The following is a 24,266-nucleotide window of genomic DNA, read 5'->3' on the forward strand; positions in this document are numbered from 1 at the left end:
AGAGGGAGAGAGAAAAGCCTTCCCCCCCACACACATACACACACGCCAGCCCCACGTGACCTGACCTCAGGCTCCATGCCCTCCCCGCTCCAGAGTCCACAAAAGGCCCCCTGAAGCCCAATCGGCTCCTGCGTGCATGCTTTGCCGCCGGGGAGCCACGGGCCTCTTCCCCCCCCCCTTGCTGCTCAACAGCCGACAGGCAGCAAGAGGGGCTTACAGTGTTCCACAGTGGCTATAGGGGGCAACCTTGGGGGAAGCGTCCCTCTACCTCCTCTCGCCGGCCAACAGCCGTCAGTCGCTGAGAGGAGGTCCAAAGGGCACCACACACCCCTGCAAGCCATGGCCCCAGGAACACCCTCAGGGAGGGCTGCCCTATGCTGAGCCTCCGCGGCGGGGCCCCAGAGTCCCGAGGGCCACAAAAAATGTCCTCGGGGGCCGCATACGGCCCCCGGGCCTGAGGTTCCCCATCCCTGCACTAAATACACTAAAGAGAAACACAGCATGTGAAACGGAACGTACTAAGAAGGACCACATTGTATATTGGAGAGGATATGTAGCCCATTAAAGGAAGTTCTTGAGACAGTGATATCAATGGAAGTGACGATTATTAGAACAGAAGTACCCATGTACATGTAGCACAGGTGAAAGTACTTTTATTTTAATACTCATCACTTCTTTTCATCCAAAAAAAGCTCTATGATACATCGATTTTGAGCAGTGAATAGCTGTTAATCGCTCATAGACGAAAGCAACAAAAACATTAGCAACTGCTAGAGTTCTTTTTGGATCTCTCTACATGTCGATAGTTAACCAGGTCATAAATATATATATATCAGAATGAACTGGCAAACATGGCCTCTTGAGATTAGCATACAAAAGACACGGCTAAAGAATATGTGCAATTGTGTAGATTTTACCTAGAGAACAGGGGCAGACTTGTTCTGAATAAGGTAAATGTATGAACCTTCCGCTCATAACTGCCGAGGAGTGGACGTCTGGCCAGAATGAACACTCTTAAAAGGCTTTGGGGAGACAACAGATAGGTATAGGAGGGAAGAGATTTCGGATAAGGAATACCAAAAACCTGGGATGAACAGCGGCAGCGTGCTCCAGAGTTGGCGCTTTGGTGATCAATTACACGAAGCCAGCTGGGTGACCTTGAGCAAGACACATTCTCTCAGCTTCACCTAACTCACAGAGTGTCTGTTGTGGGGAGGAGAAGGGAAGGTGACTGTAAGCCGGTTTGAGTCTCCCTTAAGTGGTAGAGAAAGTCGGCATATAAAAACCAACTCTTCTTCTTCTTAATTTTACATGAGTTCTCACCAAAGCAATGTTATACTGTGGTTGTTGTTTTTTTAAGCTGGAGGTGCCAGGGAGTTAATCAGCGACCGTCCGTATATATTCTACAACTCAGCTCTGGGCTCCAACTTGACCAAAACTGAGACAAAACAGGGAGAACGTCTTGAAGCTTTATTTGAAAGAGTAATCTGTAATCTAATCACACACCTTTTCCAACAGGCTCCCTTTCAGCTTGGGATGAAGAGTTAGAAGAGACCAGATGGCTCTTAAGATAATGTGAATTTCTTTTCCCTCCTCTTCAAATCCTCCCTGAGTGACAGTCCCAGGTGACGGGAAACCTCGTAATGCTTATAAAACCTCGCCGGCCCACAGTTTCAATCACACTTGCCTCACTGGTGAGACTTAATGCCGATTCTCCCGTCCATTTCACAACCCTTCCATGAACACATGAAGCTGCCTTATACTGAACCAGATCCTTGGTCCATCAAAGTCAGTAATGTCTACCAAGACCGACAGCCGCTCTCCAGGGTCTCAGGTGGAGGTCTTTCACGTCACCTACTTGCCTAGTTCCTTTAAATGGAGATGCAAGAGATGGAACCTGGGACCTTCTGCATGCCAAGCAGACGCTCTACCACTGAGCCACAGCCCCTCCCCTGTGCTGACTCTTTAACAGCAACCCTACTGAGGCATGCAACGGCTACCTTTTCCCACAGCTGCTTCTCCTCCAGCTGCATCAGCATGTCCAGGATGTAGGTCATGTGGGCGGGGCCGCTGAGCTCCAGCATCTCCTCACTGATTGCCACATCGTCGGGCCACTCAGCTAAGAGCAAGGCGAGGACGTGCCGGGCGTAGAGGACGGCGGTCGCCTCGTTGACCCGGCGGAGGTAGCCCCGCACGGCTTTCTTGCTCCTGGAGTCCAGCTCCTTCTGCAGCAGGACGGAGCTTTTGGTGCGGCGCTGCTTGGCGTAGCTGAGCTGCAGGTCGCTCTCCGTGTTGGTGATAAGCTTCTGGGTGATGGGGTTGGATTCTTCGGTGGCTTTGTCGCTGGGGGCAGGCTTCGACTGCAAGAGAGGAACAGGCTGGAGGGGTTTAGACCTGTTAACATGCAGAGCTCGGGTTTAAACAGTCCCCATTTTTTTCTTTTGACCAAAGGCACAGTTGCTTGGCAGCCCTGGTTAGTACACGGATGGGAAACCACCAAGGAATACCAGGGTTGCTATGCAGAGGCAGGCTATGGCAAAACACCTGTTAGTCACCTGCCTTGAAAACCCTACTGGGTCACAGTAAGTCAGCTGTGACTTTGTGACTTATAGCGGTTCCTCAGTGGAACAGGCTTCCTTGGGAGGTGGTGAGCTCTCTTTCCCTGGAGGCTTTTAAGCAGAGGCTAGATGGCCATCTGTCAGCAATGCTGATTCTATGAACTTGGGCAGTTCATGGGAGGGGGGGCATCTTGGCCATCTTCTGGGCACTGGGTGTGTGTGGGGGAGGTAGTTGTGAGTTTCCTGCATTGTGCAGGGGGGTTGGACTAGGTGACTCTGGTGGTCCCTTCCAACTCTATGATTCTATGACTTGACAGCACTTCACACACAAACACGCAAAGAAAGCAGCCACTCTAGGCCCCCAAATAGGCCTCTATTGCTCGTATCCCCCTGGTGAGGGACAGAAAAACAGCAGCGTTGTAGAATGAGGAGGTTTGATGGGGACCCCTAGATCCTGTATCACCTGTTTTTCTTCTACTTTGGTGCAGGACAGGACACTCACCAGGCAGGGTAAGATGATCATGTCGGTATCCACTGCTTTGGAGCTCTGTTCCTCCGAGCGCAGGCGCTTGCTGGGCTGCCATTTCTGAGCCAGGGTTCGGATCCTCTCATCAGTTGTGACTACGTCCCCATCAAACCTTATGCAAAAAAACCCCGAAAACAACCCAGTGAAACACTTCACAGTCAAAGAGACGGTAACTTCAAAAAACAGGATTTACATACAAAGCCTTTCCTATTTGCACGTTCAAAGCTAATCTTTCCCTACCCCCTTCCTCTTCCCCAAGTATACAAGAAGAAGAGTTGGGTTTTTATAATGCCGACTTTCTCTTCCACTTAAGGGAGATTCAAACCGGCTTACAATCACCTTCCCTTCCCCTCCCCACGACAGACACCCTGTGAGGTGGGTGAGAGCTGAGAGAGCGTGACTAGCCCAAGGTCACCCAGCTGACTTCGTGTGGAGGAGTGGGGAAACAAATCCAGTTCACCAGATTAGCCTCCGCCGCTCATGTGGAAACCACCACTCTTAACCACTACACCATGCTTGCTCTCGTATAGGTCACGCGTAAGTGACCTATACGAGACTCATGAAGCTGCCACCCTTGGTCTGACAAAGTCAGCACTGACTACTCAGACTGGCAGCAGCTTTCCAGAGTCTCAGGCAGAGGCCTTTCACACCACCTACTGCAAGATCCTTTAACTGGAGATACCGGGGATTGACCCAGATGCTCTACTACTGAGCCATGGCCCCTCCCAAATTCCCTTACCTCTTCTGAACTTCAAGAAAGAAAGAATCTGTCCTCTTCATCTGCAATTCGTACATGGCCCGAAGGATATGCAGAGGTGCATCGAGAGCATCATGAGTCATCTGGAACAAAGTTTGACTGCAATCAGAACAGAGAAGCGCAAATCTTTTCTTCTTCGTTCTGTATTTTTTACGGATTTAAGGTAACTGTTCCCCACCTTTTAGTGCACAGTTCTCGAGATAGCTTTCAGTACTAAAGCAATCCAATAACAAGACGAGAAATAAAATCTAGAATCTTGTCACTGAAGAGCAATAAATAATCCCAGCAGTAAGATCTAAAAACCCACTGCTGGGGAGAATACAGTAAATATAGGCAGGAGCAGGTCCTGATCTTAAAGCCCCTTATATTGATCCTGGGTTGGATCCAGACTAAATTTTCCACTAATGGAAGGGGAGGTGTAATTTCCGCCAATTCTCCCTTCCAGCCAAAGACTGTAAAGGAGCTCAGTGTCTGCTAGTAACTTCTCCAGACATCAGAATAGGGAGACTTTGCCGATGAATAAAACATTCCCACCCTCACGTTCTCAGGGCTTCTCTCTGCAATAAATCTTGGCACACACTCTAAGGCTCTTAAGGTCTGGTAATTGTGCGATTTGATACAAGTCGTTTATCTCTGCCACTTGGCTCGACTGCACCATGAACATTCCTAGATGCCTCCCTCACCCCCAAGAGCCATGCACCACAAAGTACCAAGAAACAGATTTTGGTGGCTTCATCCAAGCCCTCCAGAGGGTCCGGCCGGTTCTGGTCAGCATCAGTGGGCGTGACGACAGACTGATCCACTGCTTGATCCTCGTCCCTCTCCTCCAGTCTTGGGACCTTCCGCTCAGCAAGGGAGCTTATTTCCTTTTTGGATGAGTAAAGCATGATTGATAAGATCTGGAAGAAGAAGAGTTGGTTTTTATATGCTGACATTCTCTACCACTTAAGGAAGAATCAAACTGGCTTATGTGACAGCAAGGTTCTGATTCTGTGGCAGTCATGCCTATTCTAGACTGCCTGAGTTCTCTGGTGTTTCTCTTTGTAATGATCTCAACTGTATGACTATTGTGAAAGGTTGTGTATGTTTCCATTCAAAGTTGACAAAGGACTTTTGATTTTTGGGATGCTTTGTTTGAAGAAAGGATAAAGGGATGTTGGTGTTGTTTTATAAAATGTACCAATGCAGGATTGATGTTGCTGCTATGTATCATGCATTCTGCAATGTCTTAGAAGTCTGTGTGTTCTTCCATTAATGTATCTTGTTCAAATGTGTTCCTGCTTCTTCCAACTGTCCTTCCTAAGTTTTGGATTTTTTTCAATAAAGCTGTTTTAGGGACCTCCAGGAATTTCCTGGAATTATTGCCCACAGAAAAAGATATTTCACCTGTGGCCCTATCAACTGCCTGCGTACATAAGCAGGTGCAAGAATCTCACCTTTAGCCGTGCAAATATGTCCCCTTCCTCTGTCTTTTCTCTGACTTTCCTCTTGTCTTCAACTGACAGTCTGCATAAGCACCCACACACTACCATTCTTGTAATATTGCCAGGCCTAGTTGGCTTCTTAATGCTGTTAAATTGTTTGTTGGATCTATTGTAAGGGCCTTTGTGTTTCAGCAATTGGTTTATTGTGGAAATTGTTTGTTGGATTTCAGTGGCAAGAACGTATTTTGAGATGGGATGTATTTGTGAGATCAATTGTTAAGAATGTATAAGATGACCTGAATTAATTGTGCCCAGGATGGGAATTAGAAAGTTGGTCGGAATGAGAATTGGGAAGTCGATTGAGTGGTGGAGTGAGTGGTTCACTGAGATAAGAGGGTTCTGGAATGTGTATTTTGTGATAGAAAGTATGATGAAATGGAATACAGGAATGATTGACAAGCCTTATATGTATGTCTTGTATCATAAGGGGGGAATGTGACAGCAAGGTAGACTTCCCCTGACTATGGAAGATCCACTGATTTAGCAATTTGTAATAATCTCTTTTCCTTTCTGTAAAATGTATTAGGGCAGCCAGGGAATAGCTTGTTGCTGGGCAGAATATCCCTGTATGTCTGTGTGCTAAGGAAGTGGGTTAAGAGTCATGGAGAGTCAGAGTGAACTATAAACATTGATAGGAGAAACTGGATAGAACTGAACTGTACTGCGCCGCCTCGATGTCTGGAGTGCTATCAGCGTTACCCTGAATGTTGATGGGTTGTCATATCTTGAATTTGGATAAATATTCCTTCCTCAGTACAATCGGGGCTCAGAGATTTTTACTCGATAGAGTGCTCTGGGTCGCAGCTGCCAGAATAAACTGTTTTCTTGAATATCGATCTGCAGGTCTCTCTCTCCCCCCACGAACCCCCGTTTTGCCGTATCACTTACAATCACCTTCCCTCCCACCCCCCAACTTACACCCTGTGAGATAGGTGGGGCTGAGAGAGCTCTAAGAGAGCTGTGACTAGCCCAAGGTCACCCACCTGGCTTCATGTGTAGGAGTGGAGAAACAAATCTAGTTCACCAGATTAGCGTCCGCCACTCACATGGAGGAGTGGGGACTCAAACCTGGTTCTCCAGATCAGACTCCACCGCTCCAAATCACCACTCTTAACCATTACACCACGCTGGCTCTTCAACAAGAGGGCACATCACCTCCAAGTCTCGGAGAAGCCACGTCTTGCTGAAACCTGTTCCTTTGCTGCACTTCTTCACCAGCAGCTTCAGTAAGCCAGTCTGAAGGAAGGCGGTGCGGATCTCTTCAAAGGCATGTGTCTGCAAAAGACAGGGAAGATGTCGCTTTGTTAAGTCAGGCGGGCCACAATCTGGGCGACGGCAGGCTGCCGTGGCATGCCACATCAGCCTCTCTTTAAGCTTCCCAAAAGAGGAGTAGAAGAGAAATGACTACAGATTTATCACAAATCTAATCTCCACAATGACATTATAAAATTGAACGTGATCAATAAACACAAAACGGAAGATGTGAATTCGACTACACATCAGGAACAAACTCCTATAAATGCCTCTGGCTAATGCCTAAACCCATCCACTCTTGATGGGTCTCTTTCCTTAATAAAACAGCCCTCATTATTTCGACCACTGCTGCTGCTTGTTCACCCTTTGTTAAAGGAATAATTTAGGACACCATCTTTTAAGTAGTTTAGACAAACTGCTAATTTAGGTTTTATACTGGTTTGTAGGTCTTTGTTTTTTTACGAAATGCTTTATAATGCTGTTAGCCATTCTGAGCCCAACTTTTGCTGGGAAAGAGTGGATAAAAGTAATAAATAAATAAATAAATAAATAAATAGCAAACTACATGTTTATTACTTTCATCAGGAACTACATAGGCAGTTCACAGGCAAAAATGAAGCACAAAAGACCAACAATAACATGTCAACAGCAACAAAAAACAGTTAAGCCACAACAAAGTGGCAACTAACAGAATAATCTAGCACAGAGGTTCCCAGACTTTCTGAGTCACATAGCACTTTTCAGGAGAGAAATTCGTCATGGAGCACTAATTTTCACCTAGCCCCTACATACTAAACAGAATGGCAGTAGTGTTTTTCTTTCCAATCTCTTCACGGCACACTAGGAGATGTTTTGCGGAGCACCAAGTGCTCCGTGGAGCATAGTTTGGGAACCTCTGATCTAGCACAATACCTAAACTACATCTGTCCCATGCACTTGAAAATATCAGTACCTTTCCTCGTTATCTGCACCTATTGTTCTAGTACATTCCCCCCACCCCCGTGTCCCTCTCTTCCAAGAAGTTCAGGACATAGTACACAGTTCCCCCTTCCCCTGTTTATTCTCACAAGAACCTAGGGGGGCTAAAATGAGGGAAGAGTATCCTATCGCAGTCACCTGGAATCTGTTGCAGGAAGGGCAAGGGGAAAGAGGCAATTAAAGAGAGGGGCCTTGTTGAGTGTAGCCAACCACTGCACACAGTTCTTCAGAACTGTACCTTAAGCGTCCTGTAAAGTCCTTTCAGAGCAAGAGACAAGACCCAGGACGCTTCCACTGCCTCAGCAAAGCTGCTGTCGATACTTGTCTGGAGAAGATGGCTGGTTATGAAAACAAAATGCTGGAGGTACTGGCGCAGCTGGCTCTGCGATTCACTGTCGTCTTGGCCACACTTTTGAACCAGCTGGTAGTCTTTCACTAGAAACAAAGGGGGGAGGAATAAAGAAGGGGATCGTGTTGCTTTCTGTCGGTATCTCAACCACAGTAAGCTTCATTTACTCGAGTCTGCCTTAAACCTAACACCAGGTAAAGCTTGAATGTTAAATACCAGTCCTCTAAGTTGCATTCAGAATTTCCCCCCATCAAGTTGCAGGCAACTTACGGTGAGCACAGAGGCAGTGTGCCATTGTCTGTCTCTGCATGGCAACCCTGGCCTTTCTCGGAGGTCTCCCATCCAAGTACTAACTAGGGCCAATCCTGAGATCTGATGAGACTGAGCTAGCCTGAGCTATTCAGGTCAGGGCTTTCATTATTTTTAGTGGCTGTTTGTTTCATTATCTACCCAGAAACTAAACCAATTCTGTCCCCCAAAAACTGCAATGTGAATTAAAATCAAGCAAACTTGCCAACGTTAATTACTTTTTTTCCAGGCACCAGACTGAAGGAGTTAAACAGAAGAGAACCCAGAAAATCCCACACCCTTTGGTCTTTTTATCCCTGAAAAACAGATTCCCTTGCCACAAACCTCTTTTTGAAACCACCTTGCTTTTCAATAGCAATTTGCCATCTGGTATGGGCAAAAATGTGACCAGGGAGGGGTGGGCGCAAGAGTAAAAAGGTAAAGGTCCCCTGTGCAGCACCGGGTCATTCCTGACCCATGGGGTGACGTCACATCCTGACGTTCACTAGGCAGACTTTGTTTTCAGGGTGGTTTGCCAGTGCCTTCCCCAGTCATCTTCCCTTGAGCCCCAGCAAGCTGGGTACTCATTTTATCGACCTCGGAAGGATGGAAGGCTGAGTCAACCCTGAGCCGGCTACCTGAAACCAACTTCCGTTGGGAGCGAACTCAGGTTGTGAGCAAAGCTTGGACTGCAGTACTGCAGCTTACTACTCTGCGCCATGGGGCTCTTTGGGCGCAAGAGTAACAGAGTCAAAAAACCCTACTGACTGGCTCTTTGGATCCTAGTAACAGTGGTCTAGGATTGATCCAAAGTCTTCCTTGTTAGTGCATGAGAGTGTCGGAATCTGAACAGGAATGACTCCAGAGACAGTAAGCCTAAAATACCGTATTTTTCCATGTATAAGACGACGTTTTTTTCTTTTTAAATTTAGAAAAAAATGGGGGGTTGTCTTATACATGGAAGGTCGCCACTGACGGGCGGGGAAGAGAGTGGGCGGGGAAGAGCCTGGTCACTCTGGCCGGCCGGCAACTGGCCTTCTGAGGGTCCCCACTCTCTTCCCCGCCTGTATTTTTCCATACATGCCTTCATGTATACGATGACTCCTGGTTTCTTAATTTTGGGTTCCAAAAAATAGAGGCCGTCTTACACATGGGGGCGTCTTATACACAGAAAAATACGGTAACCTCTGACTCTTAACAAGCTTTCTAGTTCGGCAGAGGCTTTAAGGGATCGGATTAAGGAAAAGAGCATAAGAGAACCTGATTTCCTCTTTCGGGTTTTGACATCCACAACCACTGCCCTGTTCTTCTCTGTGAAGTGCTTAAGGATGACGACGTTGTGGGCTTCATTTGCATTATCTGTGTACACCGAGCGAGTGCCCATACACAGGACCTGTGATGGCAACAACAAAAAATGTGAAGAACTTTTTTTGTTAAGTAAATTTTATTCAGAATTTTACAAACAAACAAACATTGTCCATTCACATACATTCTCTTACATGCAGAATAGATTGTCTTTCAGGGAGTTCATTTTCAGATAATCGCAAAAATCTTACAAGTCATTGATTTAATCTAAATACAGGTTAAATCCATTAGCTATAATCCCACTACTTTCCAAGCTATCTTCCCAAACAATGCTAATGCTTAATGATTCTCAGACTGTCTATCAAAGCAATACTGAATCCAAATAATTAATATAGTTCATCTCACCCAACTATGCTTCACTTTTATATTCTAACTTGAACTCACACATAAAAAGAATATTTCAGCTACATAAAAAGAATTTTTCTGCTACAAAAAAAGTCTTCAAATGTTACTTGTCCCACCGATGTGGTTTGACTGCTAACTCTGCCAAATAATTTCCCCTTTATCCTGTTTCTGTCACTGCAGGCTCTTTCAGAAAACAGTTCTCCGACAATCGCTTACCTCTGGAAACCCAACAAGAACCAGTAAGGCGAAGATGTTGGTGTGCTTCAATTGGAAGGGCAGCTGCTTGATGCAGTGGTCTGTGAAAGTGGCGATCACCCCATGCCACTGGGCGGAAGAGTTCAGAGCGCGAAGGATGTCTGCCATGGTGCACGCCCAGTCTAGGCCTATGCGGCTGGAAAAGGAGAATTAGGATTAATGGTGCGCGCAACAGAGTTCTATGAGTTTTGTCCCTAAAGCGAGAGTGTTCTATAAAAAGGGGAAGAAGACAGAGCTATTTCCCAACTTGAGGCATCCATTTTGTAATGGCTTGCCACTAATGTTTCGGAAAGGAGAGCTGTTGAGGAAAACAGATTTCTATTTCAGTCCCCATCTCAAGAGCAGCTCCACGGTCACACTGGCTACCAAGTCAAGTCAAGTTTATTGTATAAGGCCGTAGGTCATTACAATCTAGAACAGTATAGCAACAGGTTAAAATATACAAAACCAGAATCATTAAAAGAATACAAAAATTAAAAATTAAAATACGCCCATTTGGCTCTGTCCAGCTTTACCACCTTTCATGATTTGCTTCACCCTGATTTTCTTGGCCACCAGGTCCATACAGTGCCATTCTTTGGTAAATACAAGGGTCCTTATCGTATAGCAAATAATCTGTCATCATCAGATGATAATTATGACGCTGAAAGAATGTTTGCCAGAAACTTGTTCCAGGGCTCAGTAAATAAAGGACAGGGCAGGACATAATGGGGGAGATCTTCCACGGAACCACCAATACTGGTTACCAGGATCTTTCTGCACCTTCACCTCTTTCGGCCCCTCAGATGGGAATGGCATGTCTGGTGCCCAAAATGGTTCTGGGCATGCCAAACTGCAGTAGCTTCCCTGCAACCAAAATTTGCTAATCTGGGGAAGGAAGAGTAGAAGATGTCCAGGTGGCACTGCTCACTAACGGAACAGGAGCTCTAAACAAACCATCAGAGCAGGCAGGACTGGAAGCTGGGGGAGAGGAGAACCTGTTTCATTCACATGACCTTGGCCCATGGACTGAGCGAGAGGAGTCACCTGTTCAAACTACCCTCCTATACTGATGGAGGAAACTGCATTTGCTAAGGAGCAGCCACCATGGTTAGAAAGAATGCCAACTCCTCGATGTTCGTTTGAGACTTACAGCCCAACCAGTCCTGGAGGCAGATGTGAAAAGCAAAATAGGGCAAATATTGTCAAATTCATTGGAATTGCCTGTCCGTTTCCTTGATCACATGTTGAGCCTCTAAGGCAGGGATGGGGAACCTCAGGCCCGGGGGCCGTATGCGGCCCCCGAGGACATTTTTTGTGGCCCTCGGGACTCTGGGGCCCCGCCGCGGAGGCTCAGCATAGGGCAGCCCTCCCTGAGGGTGTTCCTGGGGCCATGGCTTGCAGGGGTGTGTGGTGCCCTTTGGACCTCCTCTCAGCGACTGACGGCTGTTGGCCGGCGAGAGGAGGGAGAGGGACGCTTCCCCCAAGGTTGCCCCCTATAGCCACTGTGGAACACTGTAAGCCCCTCTTGCTGCCTGTCGGCTGTTGAGCAGCAAGGGGGGGGGGAAGAGGCCCGTGGCTCCCGGCGGCAAAGCATGCACGCAGGAGCCGATTGGGCTTCAGGGGGCCTTTTGTGGACTCTGGGGCGGGGAGGGCATGGAGCCTGAGGTCAGGTCACGTGGGGCTGGCGTGTGTGTATGTGTGTGGGGGGGAAGGCTTTTCTCTCTCCCTCTCTTTCTGTCTCTTTGTCTGTCTCCCTCCGTCCTTTTCTTTATCCCCCTCTTTCCATTTCTTTCTCCCTCTCTCCCTTTTCCTCTTTCTCTGTTTTCCTTCCTTCCTCCCTTGCCGATCGACCACAGGCTGCACCTCCCTGGCGCCTCGTTTGCTCAGGCCCACCGCTGGCTGCCCTCCCGCCTGGGGGGGGGGGGAGAACCGGGGGAGTCCTCCAGGCCTTCTCTGTGTGGCCTCCCCTGCGGTTGCCAACCTCCAGGTGGTGGCTGGAGACCTGGCAACCCTATCCTCTCCCCCCCACCGGGAGATCTACACCTGGTATGGCCCCCGAATGATGCTATAAATGTGCAAATGGCCCTTGGCAGGAAAAAGGTTCCCCATCCCTGCTCTAAGGCCAGGCAACATAGTCAATGTGCAACTCTTTCTCAAAGGTGGATAAGGCCCAAACTATGGAGATTCCGCTGTGGGAGTAACAAATAAGAGAGAGAACCACTGAGGATGCTACCCACCTCCCCCTCCAAAACCCACACCCTGGTATTCAGAAGTACAATGGCTCCAAACTGGAGACTCCATTTATCTACCTTGTTAACAGACCTATTTCTCCATGCATTTGTCTAATGCCTTTCAAAGCCATCTGGCAGGTCTCTGGAGAGGCAGCATATAAATGTTCTAAATAAATCTAAGCTACAGGCAGTCACCACACTTGGTGCCACTGAGTTCCAGGGTTCACAGGACCTGAGGGCTAGAGGGCCTAGCTAGTGCCAACCATGAACTGAGAGTGGATTCTCAAATTCAACCAATAATCCTCTGTGCTGCGGAGCTAAGCTAGACCCAACTGCAGCAGCATTAACCTGCCTGTGTTCCACAGTACCTAATATAATAGGTGCATAGTGTTATTATGTACATTTATTATCAATCTAGCCATTTTCAACCTAGTATTTACCTTTTATTATGTATTTGTGGTATTGTTGACATTTTTAATGGCCTAGGGCTATATGCAAATTAAACTATTTCATTCATTCATTCAATATAATAGGCACGCTCCTCTAAGACTGTAGAGAATAGGTACGCATCATGACTAGTAGCCATTTTGACTAGTAGCCAAGGGGCAGGGAGTTCCACAATGTAACGATGCGTTGCGTAAAGAAATGCTTCCTTTTATCTGTTTTGAATCTCTCACCCTCCAGCTTCAGCAGATGACCCCGCGTTCCAGTAATATGAGAGGGGGGGAAGCTCCTCCCTGTCCACTCTCTCCATACCATGCATAATGTTATAGACCTCTATCATGTCTCCCCTTAACCGCCTTCTTTCTAAGCTCAACAGCCCTAAGCGTTTTCCCAAGCTCGACAGCCCTAGCTGAAGTGGCACCTGTCTAAGCAGACGGCTCCCAAGCTGAAAAGGAGATGGGTTGTCTTCCAGCCTTCTGGCACTGTAGAGCCATCTCCGGCCGCCACGAGGCTATGCTTGGCCGAGAGGACCTTGGTGACGGCAGCGTCCACTTCAGCAGGAGTCAGCCTTCGAACCAACTGGCCCAGGAGCCCCAAGGTCAGGTGGTAGGTTTCATTCAAATGGCCGGCGTTGGAGATCACCACTTGAAACATGAGGGGAAGGATCTGGTCCAGGTTAATCAGGGATGCTGCAGACCCCTATGGAGAGAAACGGGGGTGGGGAAGCCATCAGTAGGGTTAGGGATGCCACGGGCTTCTGCTTCTGGCCTGATAGACCTAAATTCCTCCCCCCTCACAATCTGCTTGAATGCCAGCCTCAATGGGTGGTGGTGGAAAGGTAATTAAAACTGGCCATCTTCTGGGCATGGAGTAGGGGTCACTGGGGTGTGTGGGGGGGAGTTAGTTGTGAATTTCCTGCATTGTGCAGGGGGTTGGACTAGATGACCCTGGTGGTCCCTTTCCAACTCTATGATTCTATGGTTCTATAGAGATAATGAAAGAAGCAGACATCAAAATATCTCCACCTTTCTTTCATCATGGAACTCAAGGTGATGCATGGTGGGGGAAGGGTCTCGGGACGTTTCTAGGCATCTCTCTAGGCACAGGCCAGACACAAAGTTGCCGAACTTTAAAGCAAGACAGCTGCATCAGGTGGCCTTCAACCAGAACCTGGGACTGGAGGCAAAAACTGCTCTTCACTAGACAATGTCTGAACAGACTCCAATCTCAGCCCAGTAAGTTTCTAAAGAAAAGGGCTTGCTGTCACGGAAGTCAACTAAATGTCAACTAACAAGGCTGGGGTACTACTGAGGGGAAGGGTTCTTGGTTTTGATTTCTCTTAAGCAGCAGCTGCGCAAATTCTTGGCCTTTCCTTTCAAGGAAACCAGGGGTCCCCAGCCTTGTTGAAACTTCGAAGAGGTAGCGGGAACCACCCCAAAATGGCTGCCATGGGGGGCAGGGGCCAACCACAAAATGCTAGCATGCACACTCCGTATGGGAGACTAATATAGCCCAGAGTAGAACAACTTGCAGGTAATTCCACCTTAGTGGGCTTTCAAATTTGAAAATTGATATACACCCTTACACACATACCTGGGCTTTTATCGTTGTTTAAATATTGTGATATATTTGTATATTGTTTGTGTGTGTGTGCACTATGTGGGATTGTATCTGACCACTGATGAAGGCCTGTTGGCCGAAACGCGTATGGTGTGTGGTTTAAGTTTATCGACCTTAATAGTTGCTATTGTGCTTTGTTTTATCAATTTTAATGTTTTTAACCCTGATATAAGCGTTCTGAAATAAATATATTTCTATATAACATTGTTTTACCAGGCTCCCAGCCAAGTCAGCTATTTCCAAATGGGTGCTCCCTGCAGACACTGAGTACTCAGCTCTTCTGAAGCGCCACTTACTCCTAAGATTCAGAAAAAAACAGGCCTGGCCCTTTGCTCTGGGGAAGAAGGAAGTGGGCACCAGGAAACACAGTGCTGGGCGTCACAGCCCCTGCCGCCACCACATTGGGGAATCACTTTGGTAGTCAATTGCTTTTTTTATTTTAGAGTTACCATTCTGGGGTATGTCTTGCAGCACCTCTTTAGAGACGCTGCACCTTCAGGCTAGACCTCCCTGTAGAAAGACATTCATACGCCAAGGGAAGCAAGCAGGCTGGAGAGAACAGCCATAAATGCTAGTAAGACAACTAACTGTTCACAAGGCCTTCTTGGCATCTCTACTTTTTTCTAGAGGCACTGTCTTTGTTTCCCTCCCACACATTCCCTGGTTTGTGCCCGATCTCTTACGGATTTCAAGGGAGCCAACATGGCCGCCAGCAAGCCAAGAATCCTCTTCTGGGAACATTCAGCGAAGGCCTGTTCCTGGCTCAGTTTCACCTTTTCGTCGGCTGGTTTCGGAGGCAGAACTTTGGCGACTTGAGGATCTGCAACGAAGTTTCCCCACCACCAAACACAGAATGGTGACTGACAATAATATTGCTCGTCCGTATAAGCATTTCTGCTAAAACTGAAAACTCTCCTTTCAGGTTGTCCCCAGTGGAAGTCAAATTCACAAAACGTAAGTTACCCTTGTGCCGGCTTGTGGGGCATGGTGGCCAAAAGGCTGAGCCAGAAGCCGCTGTATCTCCCCCCCACCTCCCCAATTTTTAATTTTCACGGAAAAAAAGAGGAACAGATCTTTACCCAGTAGCTCTGGAGATACGGTTTCTTTTGCAGTCAAGTCTGGGTTTAGCGCAAGTGCCTCCCTGTCTTGTAAACCCTCCTCTTTCTTTGGGGGAAGGCCACTGGAAGGCTCTCTCTTCGTTTTCGGTTTGCCTTCTGGTTTGGTATCTACAGAGGCCTGAATTTCGTTAGCATTTCCATTCCCCTAGGAATAAATTACAGACTACATTGCAGCAAGTACTTCATTGTGTTCTCAGTCAAAGCAAACCTGTGGAGGGGTGTTTCCTGAAGTCTCTCCCTCCTACCTCCACCCACACTCTCCAAGAACAACAGCAGGGCCGGCCCACAGCTTTTATTTCCGCCCACTACCCTAGTGGCAGAAAAGCAGGAAGAGGGGATGGGCAAGATTAGCCTTTATCCTCTTTTCTGTCAATTTGGTGCCCCACCTAATTCTGGCTCAGAGGCCGTTTTGCTGCTGACCAGGGGAGGCCAGATCTGGGTTTTTTTTTTGCCGTCAAGTCACAGCTGACTTATGGCAACCCCGTAAGGTTTTCAAGGCAAGAGATATTCAGAAGTGATTTGCCATTGCCTGCCTTCATATCATGCCCCTGGTATTCTTTGGAAGTCTCCCATATGAATAATTGCCTGGGTCGAGGCTGCCCTTTCCTTCTTTCAAGCTCTCTTGACCAAAAGGTCTTGAGCAGTAAAAGGGGAGCCTTTATTTCTTTAAAGAAAATATGGTGGATAGATACTTGCCAATGTTGTTCTTGGGTCTCTATCCACCAGCAAAAAGGGGACTGTTTTATTATGGCGGCAGGTAATTTGATTAAGATAGGAGTAATCCATTGATTGCGGTAAGAATTGTATTGGGGACATTCCAACATCATATGGGATAATGAATCCACTCTCTTCAGATCACAGAGACAAAGCCTATCTGAATAAGGTAAGTTGCCGTATCTTCCATTTAACACCGCTGAAGGGTTGGCGTTCAAGCGAGCAAGCCGAGTCGAGGCTGTAAATGTGTGAAGCTGCCTTATACTGAATCAGACTCTTGGTCTATCAAAGTCAGTATTGTCTACTCAGACTGGCAGTGGCTCTCCAGGGTCTCAGGCAGAGGTCTTTCACATCACCAACTTGCCTAGTCCCTTTAACGGGAGATGCCGGGGATTGAACCTGGGACCTTCTGCATGCCAAGCAGATGCTCGACAAACTGAGCCACAGACCCTCCCCTAAAGACAGTCAATAGTCTTTAAGGGCACCCAAAATAGTTAAGCCTTGCAATGCTTCTGAAAAGTGCTCTGGCTTTGCACAGTAAGCCTGCAGTGGGCAGGAGTCCCAACACGGAGGGGTAGCCAAAGAATGCTCCTCTCTACGTGTCAGCATTAAGTCTCCACCCAAAATTAAAAGTCAATTCAGATGTCCCAGCTTGTCCAGAAAGTCTCAAAAAGGACTGATAACGCTTTCAACACATTTGCACATGCGGGCTTTTTATAACTTCCTATAGGGCTGTAAAAAAATGGGCACACACAGAAGGGATTTAAAGGATACTTTGAAAAATAAAGAATATTTACATTGAAACAGGAGAAAGGTGCTGGCGCTGTCTTATTGCTGTCCCCGGCTTCTTTGCTAGCATGGCTGTGCATGTTACTGTCTGTGGAATAATCAATAGATGGCATCACATTTTCGGACAAAGATTCGCCTTCTGGGAACACGCAGAGCAGGGCTAGAGCTTTCACACCTAGATGTGGGAGGAAGAAAAGTGAGATATTCAAGAGGAGGATGTTAACACACCAAACCATCAGTCCGCATGTGTCACAGGCAGAAAGGGGGATGCTGAACTCTTCTGTCAGAATGAGCCTCCCCAAGTGCAAGCAACCCACACGACAGAGGTCTGTGCAATTTGGGGCTGCAGGTCTACCGCCGCTTCTATACCCATAAGCGACAGCTTCAACTGAAGCAACAGGGACGTTCTGCTCCCTCGTGGAGAAAGGGAAGGGACAGAAACCTTCCCCCCACCTGAAAAATACAGATCACATCTGGGAGCTTTCTGGACAGGAATGCTGTGCTTGTCATAGGAAGTGTCAAGAAGGACCATTGTCCTGTCTGAGGAGAGGCAACGTGGTGCAGGAGCAGTGGTATTCTGCCCTTCCAGACTCCAGACCCACCTTTAGCCACAGGTGACAGCACAGGACCCTCTGAGCTTCAACCACGTCAGTAAGGTATGCCACAGTCATGTGGCAGGAAGAGGAGGAGTCAGACTCCTGGAACCTGCCTGTGCTAAAGAGGAATCTTCTCCACCACTGAGCCGCCTTGCCTTCTGCCAAGAGGGCAGAAGGAGCGGCATCCTTGATGTCTACATATGGACGCTAACAGCAGATGATTCCATAAAGCAGCAACGAACAAGAGACAGCTCTATATGGGCTACTGACCCAGCAAGGTCAACTCTGGGATTGTTTTGAGGTCCCAATACAAGGGCTGAAGACAGCCAGGTGCAGGGGACTAATGCTCCGTCATTATCAGAAACATGACCTACTGTACTGGCTTGGAAGGGCTCTGACACACAGTAGGTACCGGCCCTCCTGTTAAGGGTTTATGAGATACAGGAAGCATTCTAGCCATAGAGCTCTGAGTCCCAGATAAGCCAGCCACATGTAAGGGCTCAGAAGTACCGAAAGAGGGCGCTCCATGAACACATGAAACTGCCTTATACCGAATCAGACCCTTGGTCCGTCAAAGTCAGTAGTGTCTACACAGACCCGGCAGCGGCTCTCCAGGATCTCAGGCAGAGGTCTTTCACATCACCTACTTCCCTAGTCCCTTTAACTGGAGATGCCGGGGATTGAACCTGGGACCTTCCGCATACCAAGCAGATGCTCTACAAACTGAGCCACAGACCCTCCCCATGAAAGTGAAGTTGCTATATACTGAATCAAACCATTGGTCCATCAAGGCCAATATTGTCCACTCAGACCAGCAGTGACTCTCCAGAGTCCCAGGTCAAGGCCTTTCCCATCACCTACTGCTTGGTCCTTTTAACCGGAAATGCCAGGGATTGAACCTGGGACCTCTGGCATGCCAAGGAGATGCTCTACCCCTGAGCCACAGCCCCTCCATCTTGATCCACCCAACAAGCAAGTCAGTATGGGGGGGAAAGAAGGCTTGGATGTGTGTCAGGATGCGTTACGTTCTGCCTTGGTTCAGGAAACTATGACATCCCCATTCACCTTTCCCGTGCTGGGCTTTCATCAGGCAATCCCCGGCTAGGCGAATGCACTCCTGCTGCAGGACTCGGGCGTGGGAGATGACCGCGGGGTCAAGGGCCTCGTCATCCACTTCCTCACCACTCGCCAAGTCGGCACTGTAGAGGGTCAAAGCAGCAAAGAGCAGCCAGGAGTAGTTGTGGAGGTACGGCTGGATAAGCCTGTGCCGATCACTGAGACGAATGGTCACCATTGGATACGCCACGATGCTGTGGGTGGGAAGGTGGCTGGAAAAGAAGAAGAGTTGGGTTTTATACCCCGCTTTTCTCTAATGGAAGGAGTCTCAAAGCAGCTTATAATCACCTTCCCTCCCCCCACCCCAAACAGGCACCTTGGGAGGTAGGTGAGGCTGAGAGTCCCAAGAGAACTGTGACTGACCAAGGACGCCCAGTAGACTTCATGAGCAGGAGCGGAGAATCAAACCTGGTTCTCCAGATTAGAGTCTGCCGCTCTTAACCATGCTGGATGAATGGACTTCAGGTTAGACAGGCTAGCAGGTATTTTACTTCACAATACACCTATCACTGCAGAGGGCGTGCATGTGCGTGTACATTTAGAGCCGCAGAAACAATCCTTGGCTGTCAGGAGCTGGACTCGGGTTGCGAGAAGCGGTCACTAAGACAATTCCTGGTTTTGCACTGCCTCCCTCCTACCCACCCACATTATGTGGGGGTATTAACAAGGAGACCGGAGGCGGCAACTGCATCTTTGAAATTCAAACTTCTCCCAGAGCATGAGGGCGCATGCGTACCTATCAGAGTACTTCTTGGCCGAGTAACACCCGAAGCAGAGGTCAAAGTCTTCGCACACGTTACAGTTCATGCGCTGGCCCACAATGATCCCTTGGCAATGATTGCAGGCGTACTCCATGTTAACCATTTCGTGGTTGTCCTCGTGACCTTCGGGCTTCACTCCACCTGTACGAGGGAGGCAAAAATAAATTCTGAAGTATGACAGCAAGGGCGTACAAACCCCACCTCTGCACCATTATCACACTGCAAATGTATCCTCTGATTTCTCTATATTAAAGCAGGCCAAGTGTGTTTGGGTGGGAAAAAATGTGAGAGGGGCTGAGGGAAGGGAGAGCGCTCAGCAGAGTCGATGCTTCTAGAAGTTTAGAAATCTTCTCCGTGGCTGGCCTGCAGATGCGCAGTCCCATATGGGACTGCACAGAAGCCACGAAGATGAACCCCCTACTGCCTGGATTCTTCTAGCAGCTAGTCAAAGAAAATTCGCACCCCTTAACTACTACCCCTGGTGGAGTAGACCGAAGGTCCATCTGGCCCAGATGTCTCTAGGGAGCTTATAAACAAAACCAAGAAAACAGACACTCATCTTTGTCACCCGTCTCAAAATAGGATATTCCTAGTTATCATGTCTCTGAACAGAAAGGTGACATTCAATTAGCATAGCCTGAGAAAAAATCTGCTAATGACTTAGCTCAGTACCCAAATCTGCCCCTCCTAACCCCTTACAGCTCTTAGCATCTCCCCTTTTCCCATTTTGAAACATTTGAGAGGCAGGGAACAGAGGAAAATTTAAGGAGTTGCTCCTCTCTGCTAGGGAGGACTCTAAGTACAAGAACAGAAGCCCCAAGAAATTCTCATCACTTCTGCTCATGAGTATTCTCCCCTCACTATATAAGCATTTTTATATTCCCCAATTTCACTGGCCTCCCTCCAACCGAGAGTGGACTGCAACATCCGATTAAAACCGAGAAGCTGACATTCAACACAACAAAGCCCAACGCGAAAATATCTTCCTTGAAGTTCCATGTTTGTTTTTTTTAAAAAAGAAACTCAACGTGTCCTTAAGGAAGTGATGTCTCTTCTGGCAAATTCGCTTACCCAAGAAGCACGTCTTACAAAGATCCATATCGTTGCACTGCAAGCAGCGGTAGCGGTGCCAGGGGGCGATCTCATCACACCCGTCACACGAGATGTCAACACGCAAGAGATCACAATAGCGGGCAATGAACATATGCATCTGGAAGAAGACAGACACACGGTTTTCCCTTGGCTGTGTGCGCGGAAGCCTGATTTGTTGAATAAATGACACGATCACGGCTCTCTCTAGCTCGGATAACTCGTCGTGTACGGGACTAATTACGGATCCAGATGGGCTATACAGCCTCTAGGCGACAGAACAAGAGTCGGGCCCTCTTCCCAACTCATCAGGAAACGGTAAGCAGGGGAAGCTGAAGCTTTTTTAGAAAAAATGCTCGGAGCGCTTCACTAAGAGAACAGATGGGATGAATACATCTCAGAGTTTGCCTCTTTCCCCCAACATGCCTACACAACAGCACTCTTAATTAACACCCACAGAGATCCTGATATGAACCCCAAGGAAGGGCTTATATTTTCTGAAGGGTAGCCCTAGTCTCCTGCAGTCGAAACAACACTCTTGTGGCACCTTAAAGAGAAACAGGATTATTGAGGCGCGTTTTGCCAACCCAGTTGGGTGCGGGAGGGGCAATGGCTCAAGGATCCACCCATGCGGTGGATACAGAAGGCCCAGGCTCAATTTCTGACATATCCAGTTACACGAGCTCAGGTAAGAGATGTTCAGAGAGACCGATCTCTGCAGGAATGTCGCTGTCAGAGTAGATAATGTTTAGCTAGCTGAATCTACTTAGTAGGAGGCAGCTTCATAAAGTAACTCAAGACTCCCTGTTGCTAAGGAAGACTGAGCTTACAAGGGCTGATTCAGACACAGCGGCTGATACTCCTGGGATCATTTTTGAAGAGATCTCATGAACGTATATATACAATTATGAGAGCCAGAGTGGTGTAGTGGTTAAGGTATTGTGGTAGGATCTGGGAAACCCCACTCTGCCATGGAAACTTGCTGGTTGACCTTGGGCCAATCACCCACTCTCAGCCACGACCCTGGCAGGTATTTGGATGGGAGACCTCCCAGGAATATGAGGGGTGTGACGTGGAAGCAGGCAATGGCAAACCACCTCTAAACGTCTCTTGCCCCACTCTGTCTTCCCTCATCTAGCTAGATTCAGTTTTTTTTGGGGGGGGGAGCCTTAACTTTTAAGAGCAGCAAGAGTCACCCTGCACTTTTAGAATTTTTTACCCCATTTCCACAGAGGCAGTAACTCCCCTAGAGATGATTCCAGAAGCTTCTAGAAGTCCCACTTTCCTGAAGGGGGCGGGAGGAGTTGCCTGCCTGAGAGGATGTTGTGTCCCCCATGACAGCGAATGTGAATCATCCAAAATTCATCCTTCTACACCCCATAAAAGCGAAAGGAGTTATCTGCAGTTGCTTTCTCTCTCTGCTTTGATCCTCCTCTCCATTTGTCTAACAAAAGTGATTAGTGTAACACACCTCCCCTTAGGGAGAGACACCCACTGTTGGAAGACCAACAGTTCAAAGATCTCTCTCTTCATCTCGTCAGCATCCTAATACAACACAGGACGAAAACTTTTCTTACCTTTCTCTGCTTCTCTGGATCCGCCTGACTTATCTTGTCACACCATGCCTCAAAGATTCCATCTTGGCACTCATCCATCCACTCAGAGTTCTGTCTGTAGTCTGCAATTTCGTCTTCTTCGCTCCACTGACTAAGAACAGACAGGAAAAATTAAAAGCTTTTGTAAGAATGACAGCAGTCCAATGACTTGGCAAAACAACAACAACTAGAAAAGCCATCACAGGTCAAACAAGGTCAAAAACCCCAAACCACCTCTTTTAAGGGCGGTCGCTTGCAAAGGTGACTGGAGGACCTTATTTCCAACAGACATCAAAGAAATGAGTGGGGGGGATATCAGCAATTCCATCTAAAACTTCTAGAACGCTGTTGCCAAGCCCGAGGGTCTCTTTCCATGAAAGGCTAGCATTGGAAACATATAAAGTAAAACAAAATTCGAATCCATGAACAGATAGCAACAGAATTTTCCAGGGTATTAGCTCTCACAAGTTCTCTTCATCAGACTCATGAAAGCTTATATCCTGGAAAATTTTGCTCACCTCTGAACTTGAATTTGTTCTGCTACTACAGACTAACAGGAGAGAAGGCAGCATGGTATAGCCCGATCTCGTCCGATCTTGGAAGCTAAGCAGGGTTGGTACCTGGAAGGGAAACCTCCAAGGAAGACTTTGCAGAGGAAGGCAATGCCATACCATCTCTGCTTAATCACTCGTCTTGAAAGTCCCCTGCTGGGATCGCCGTAAGTCAGCTGCGACTTGACGGCACTTTACACACACACACACACACACACACACACCAGACTAACATGGCTACCCACTTGATAAAAACTAAATGAGAACAGATATTCCAAGTTCTGACCTACTTATAACAAATGCTTTCCTTAGATTAATAAATAGCAATCTTGAGGACATTCTGGAAAGGCAGGGTACAAATGATCTAAAAGAAATCATATTTCTTTGCCACAATTATGTATCCTACAAGCTCAGTCACAGTACCTTTTCCCAGTTCACTTAAGCATGATAGTGATCTTGAAAAGTCTACTCAGCCAGGAAGAATCCAAGGTGGGCAAGACCTGAGCTCTTTATGACCATGGGCTATCCTTCACTCTAACACCAGCTATGGTTTCAGTCACAATTCTTCTCTATTTGACAACTACGGACACTCACAGCTTACCAAACGATGCTGTCGTGGGTACTTATGTTTTCCTGCGACATGGTCATGAGGAACTGTGGAAGCTGTATCTCAACAAAGAAGGAAAGGTCGCGGGGCTCCCAACCCATATCCAGGAGGTGAAGGAGGGATGCTTGCACACAGGACAAGGCAGGGAGCAGTGCTCTAAACAAATAGGGAAGACAAAACAGGAAAACTTGATTAAAGCACGCAGGAGCCCTCAGGTTGTGATCAGTTACAGGAAGGGAGAACGAACTTAATTAGCAAGATTATGCTTTGATAAATGAGTCCACAATGAAGCCAACTTGGCTGCTATACCAGAGCTTCCACTGCTTGAAAGGTACAAAGAAGGATCAAATTTCTCTACACCCAACGAAAGGTGTATTGCGGCACCTTAAAAACTAACAGATGGGCAGAACCAATCCTGAAGGGGGGTAGTTACGGGGAGGGGCATCTGGGGATGACACAGAATGCAGAGTTGCCTGCAGAGGTGCGCCTGCAATAAAAAAATGCAGATTTTCCCCAAGCCCTGTGAAGCTTCTCCACAGAGTTTCACTGGGCAACACCATTCTTTTTGCAGGAGCAAGTTAACGCTGGCAAAGGGGGGGGGGGTGTTCCCGGGGCAAAAGGGTTCAGGGAGCTGACTAAAGCCCACCCCGCCCCCAGGAACACTCCCTTTGGCACGGATGCGAGCCCCTGCACAAGAGAAACACTGCTGGTGAGGCTCCGCTGGGGGCCCTGCCTTGAGCTGCCATGTGGAAACCCATCACCAATGTAAGTGGCCCTGCACTGGCGTTAGTGCCCATTTTCACGCCGCCAGTGATGAATTCACGCTGGCTCCTAAGCCCATTCCCCCCCCTTTCAGGATTGCACTGTTATTATAGTGTAAGTTTTGTAGACCAA

The 24,266-nt window shown here is 47.8% G+C and overlaps 1 protein-coding gene across 1 annotated transcript in view; it reads right to left on the reverse strand.

The window, feature by feature from the left end:
* ZZEF1 (zinc finger ZZ-type and EF-hand domain containing 1) overlaps positions 1-24,266 on the reverse strand; it is a 100,281-nt gene that overhangs the window by 13,046 nt on the left and 62,969 nt on the right. Inside the window, exons 32-47 of the mRNA XM_056864990.1 lie at positions 23,367-23,528; positions 22,197-22,326; positions 20,602-20,740; positions 19,506-19,671; positions 18,719-18,981; positions 17,104-17,232; positions 15,120-15,256; positions 13,238-13,515; positions 10,121-10,295; positions 9,455-9,587; positions 7,796-7,992; positions 6,481-6,600; positions 4,552-4,740; positions 3,824-3,924; positions 3,061-3,196; positions 2,001-2,360 (exon numbers count right to left, since the gene is read on the reverse strand). Of these exons, the coding sequence (XP_056720968.1) occupies positions 2,001-2,360; positions 3,061-3,196; positions 3,824-3,924; positions 4,552-4,740; positions 6,481-6,600; positions 7,796-7,992; positions 9,455-9,587; positions 10,121-10,295; positions 13,238-13,515; positions 15,120-15,256; positions 17,104-17,232; positions 18,719-18,981; positions 19,506-19,671; positions 20,602-20,740; positions 22,197-22,326; positions 23,367-23,528 (2,815 nt within the window). The remainder of the gene's footprint in view (positions 1-2,000; positions 2,361-3,060; positions 3,197-3,823; positions 3,925-4,551; positions 4,741-6,480; positions 6,601-7,795; positions 7,993-9,454; positions 9,588-10,120; positions 10,296-13,237; positions 13,516-15,119; positions 15,257-17,103; positions 17,233-18,718; positions 18,982-19,505; positions 19,672-20,601; positions 20,741-22,196; positions 22,327-23,366; positions 23,529-24,266) is intronic.

This window comes from Euleptes europaea, chromosome 19 (assembly GCF_029931775.1).
Source record: "Euleptes europaea isolate rEulEur1 chromosome 19, rEulEur1.hap1, whole genome shotgun sequence".
Taxonomy (NCBI): domain Eukaryota; kingdom Metazoa; phylum Chordata; class Lepidosauria; order Squamata; family Sphaerodactylidae; genus Euleptes; species Euleptes europaea.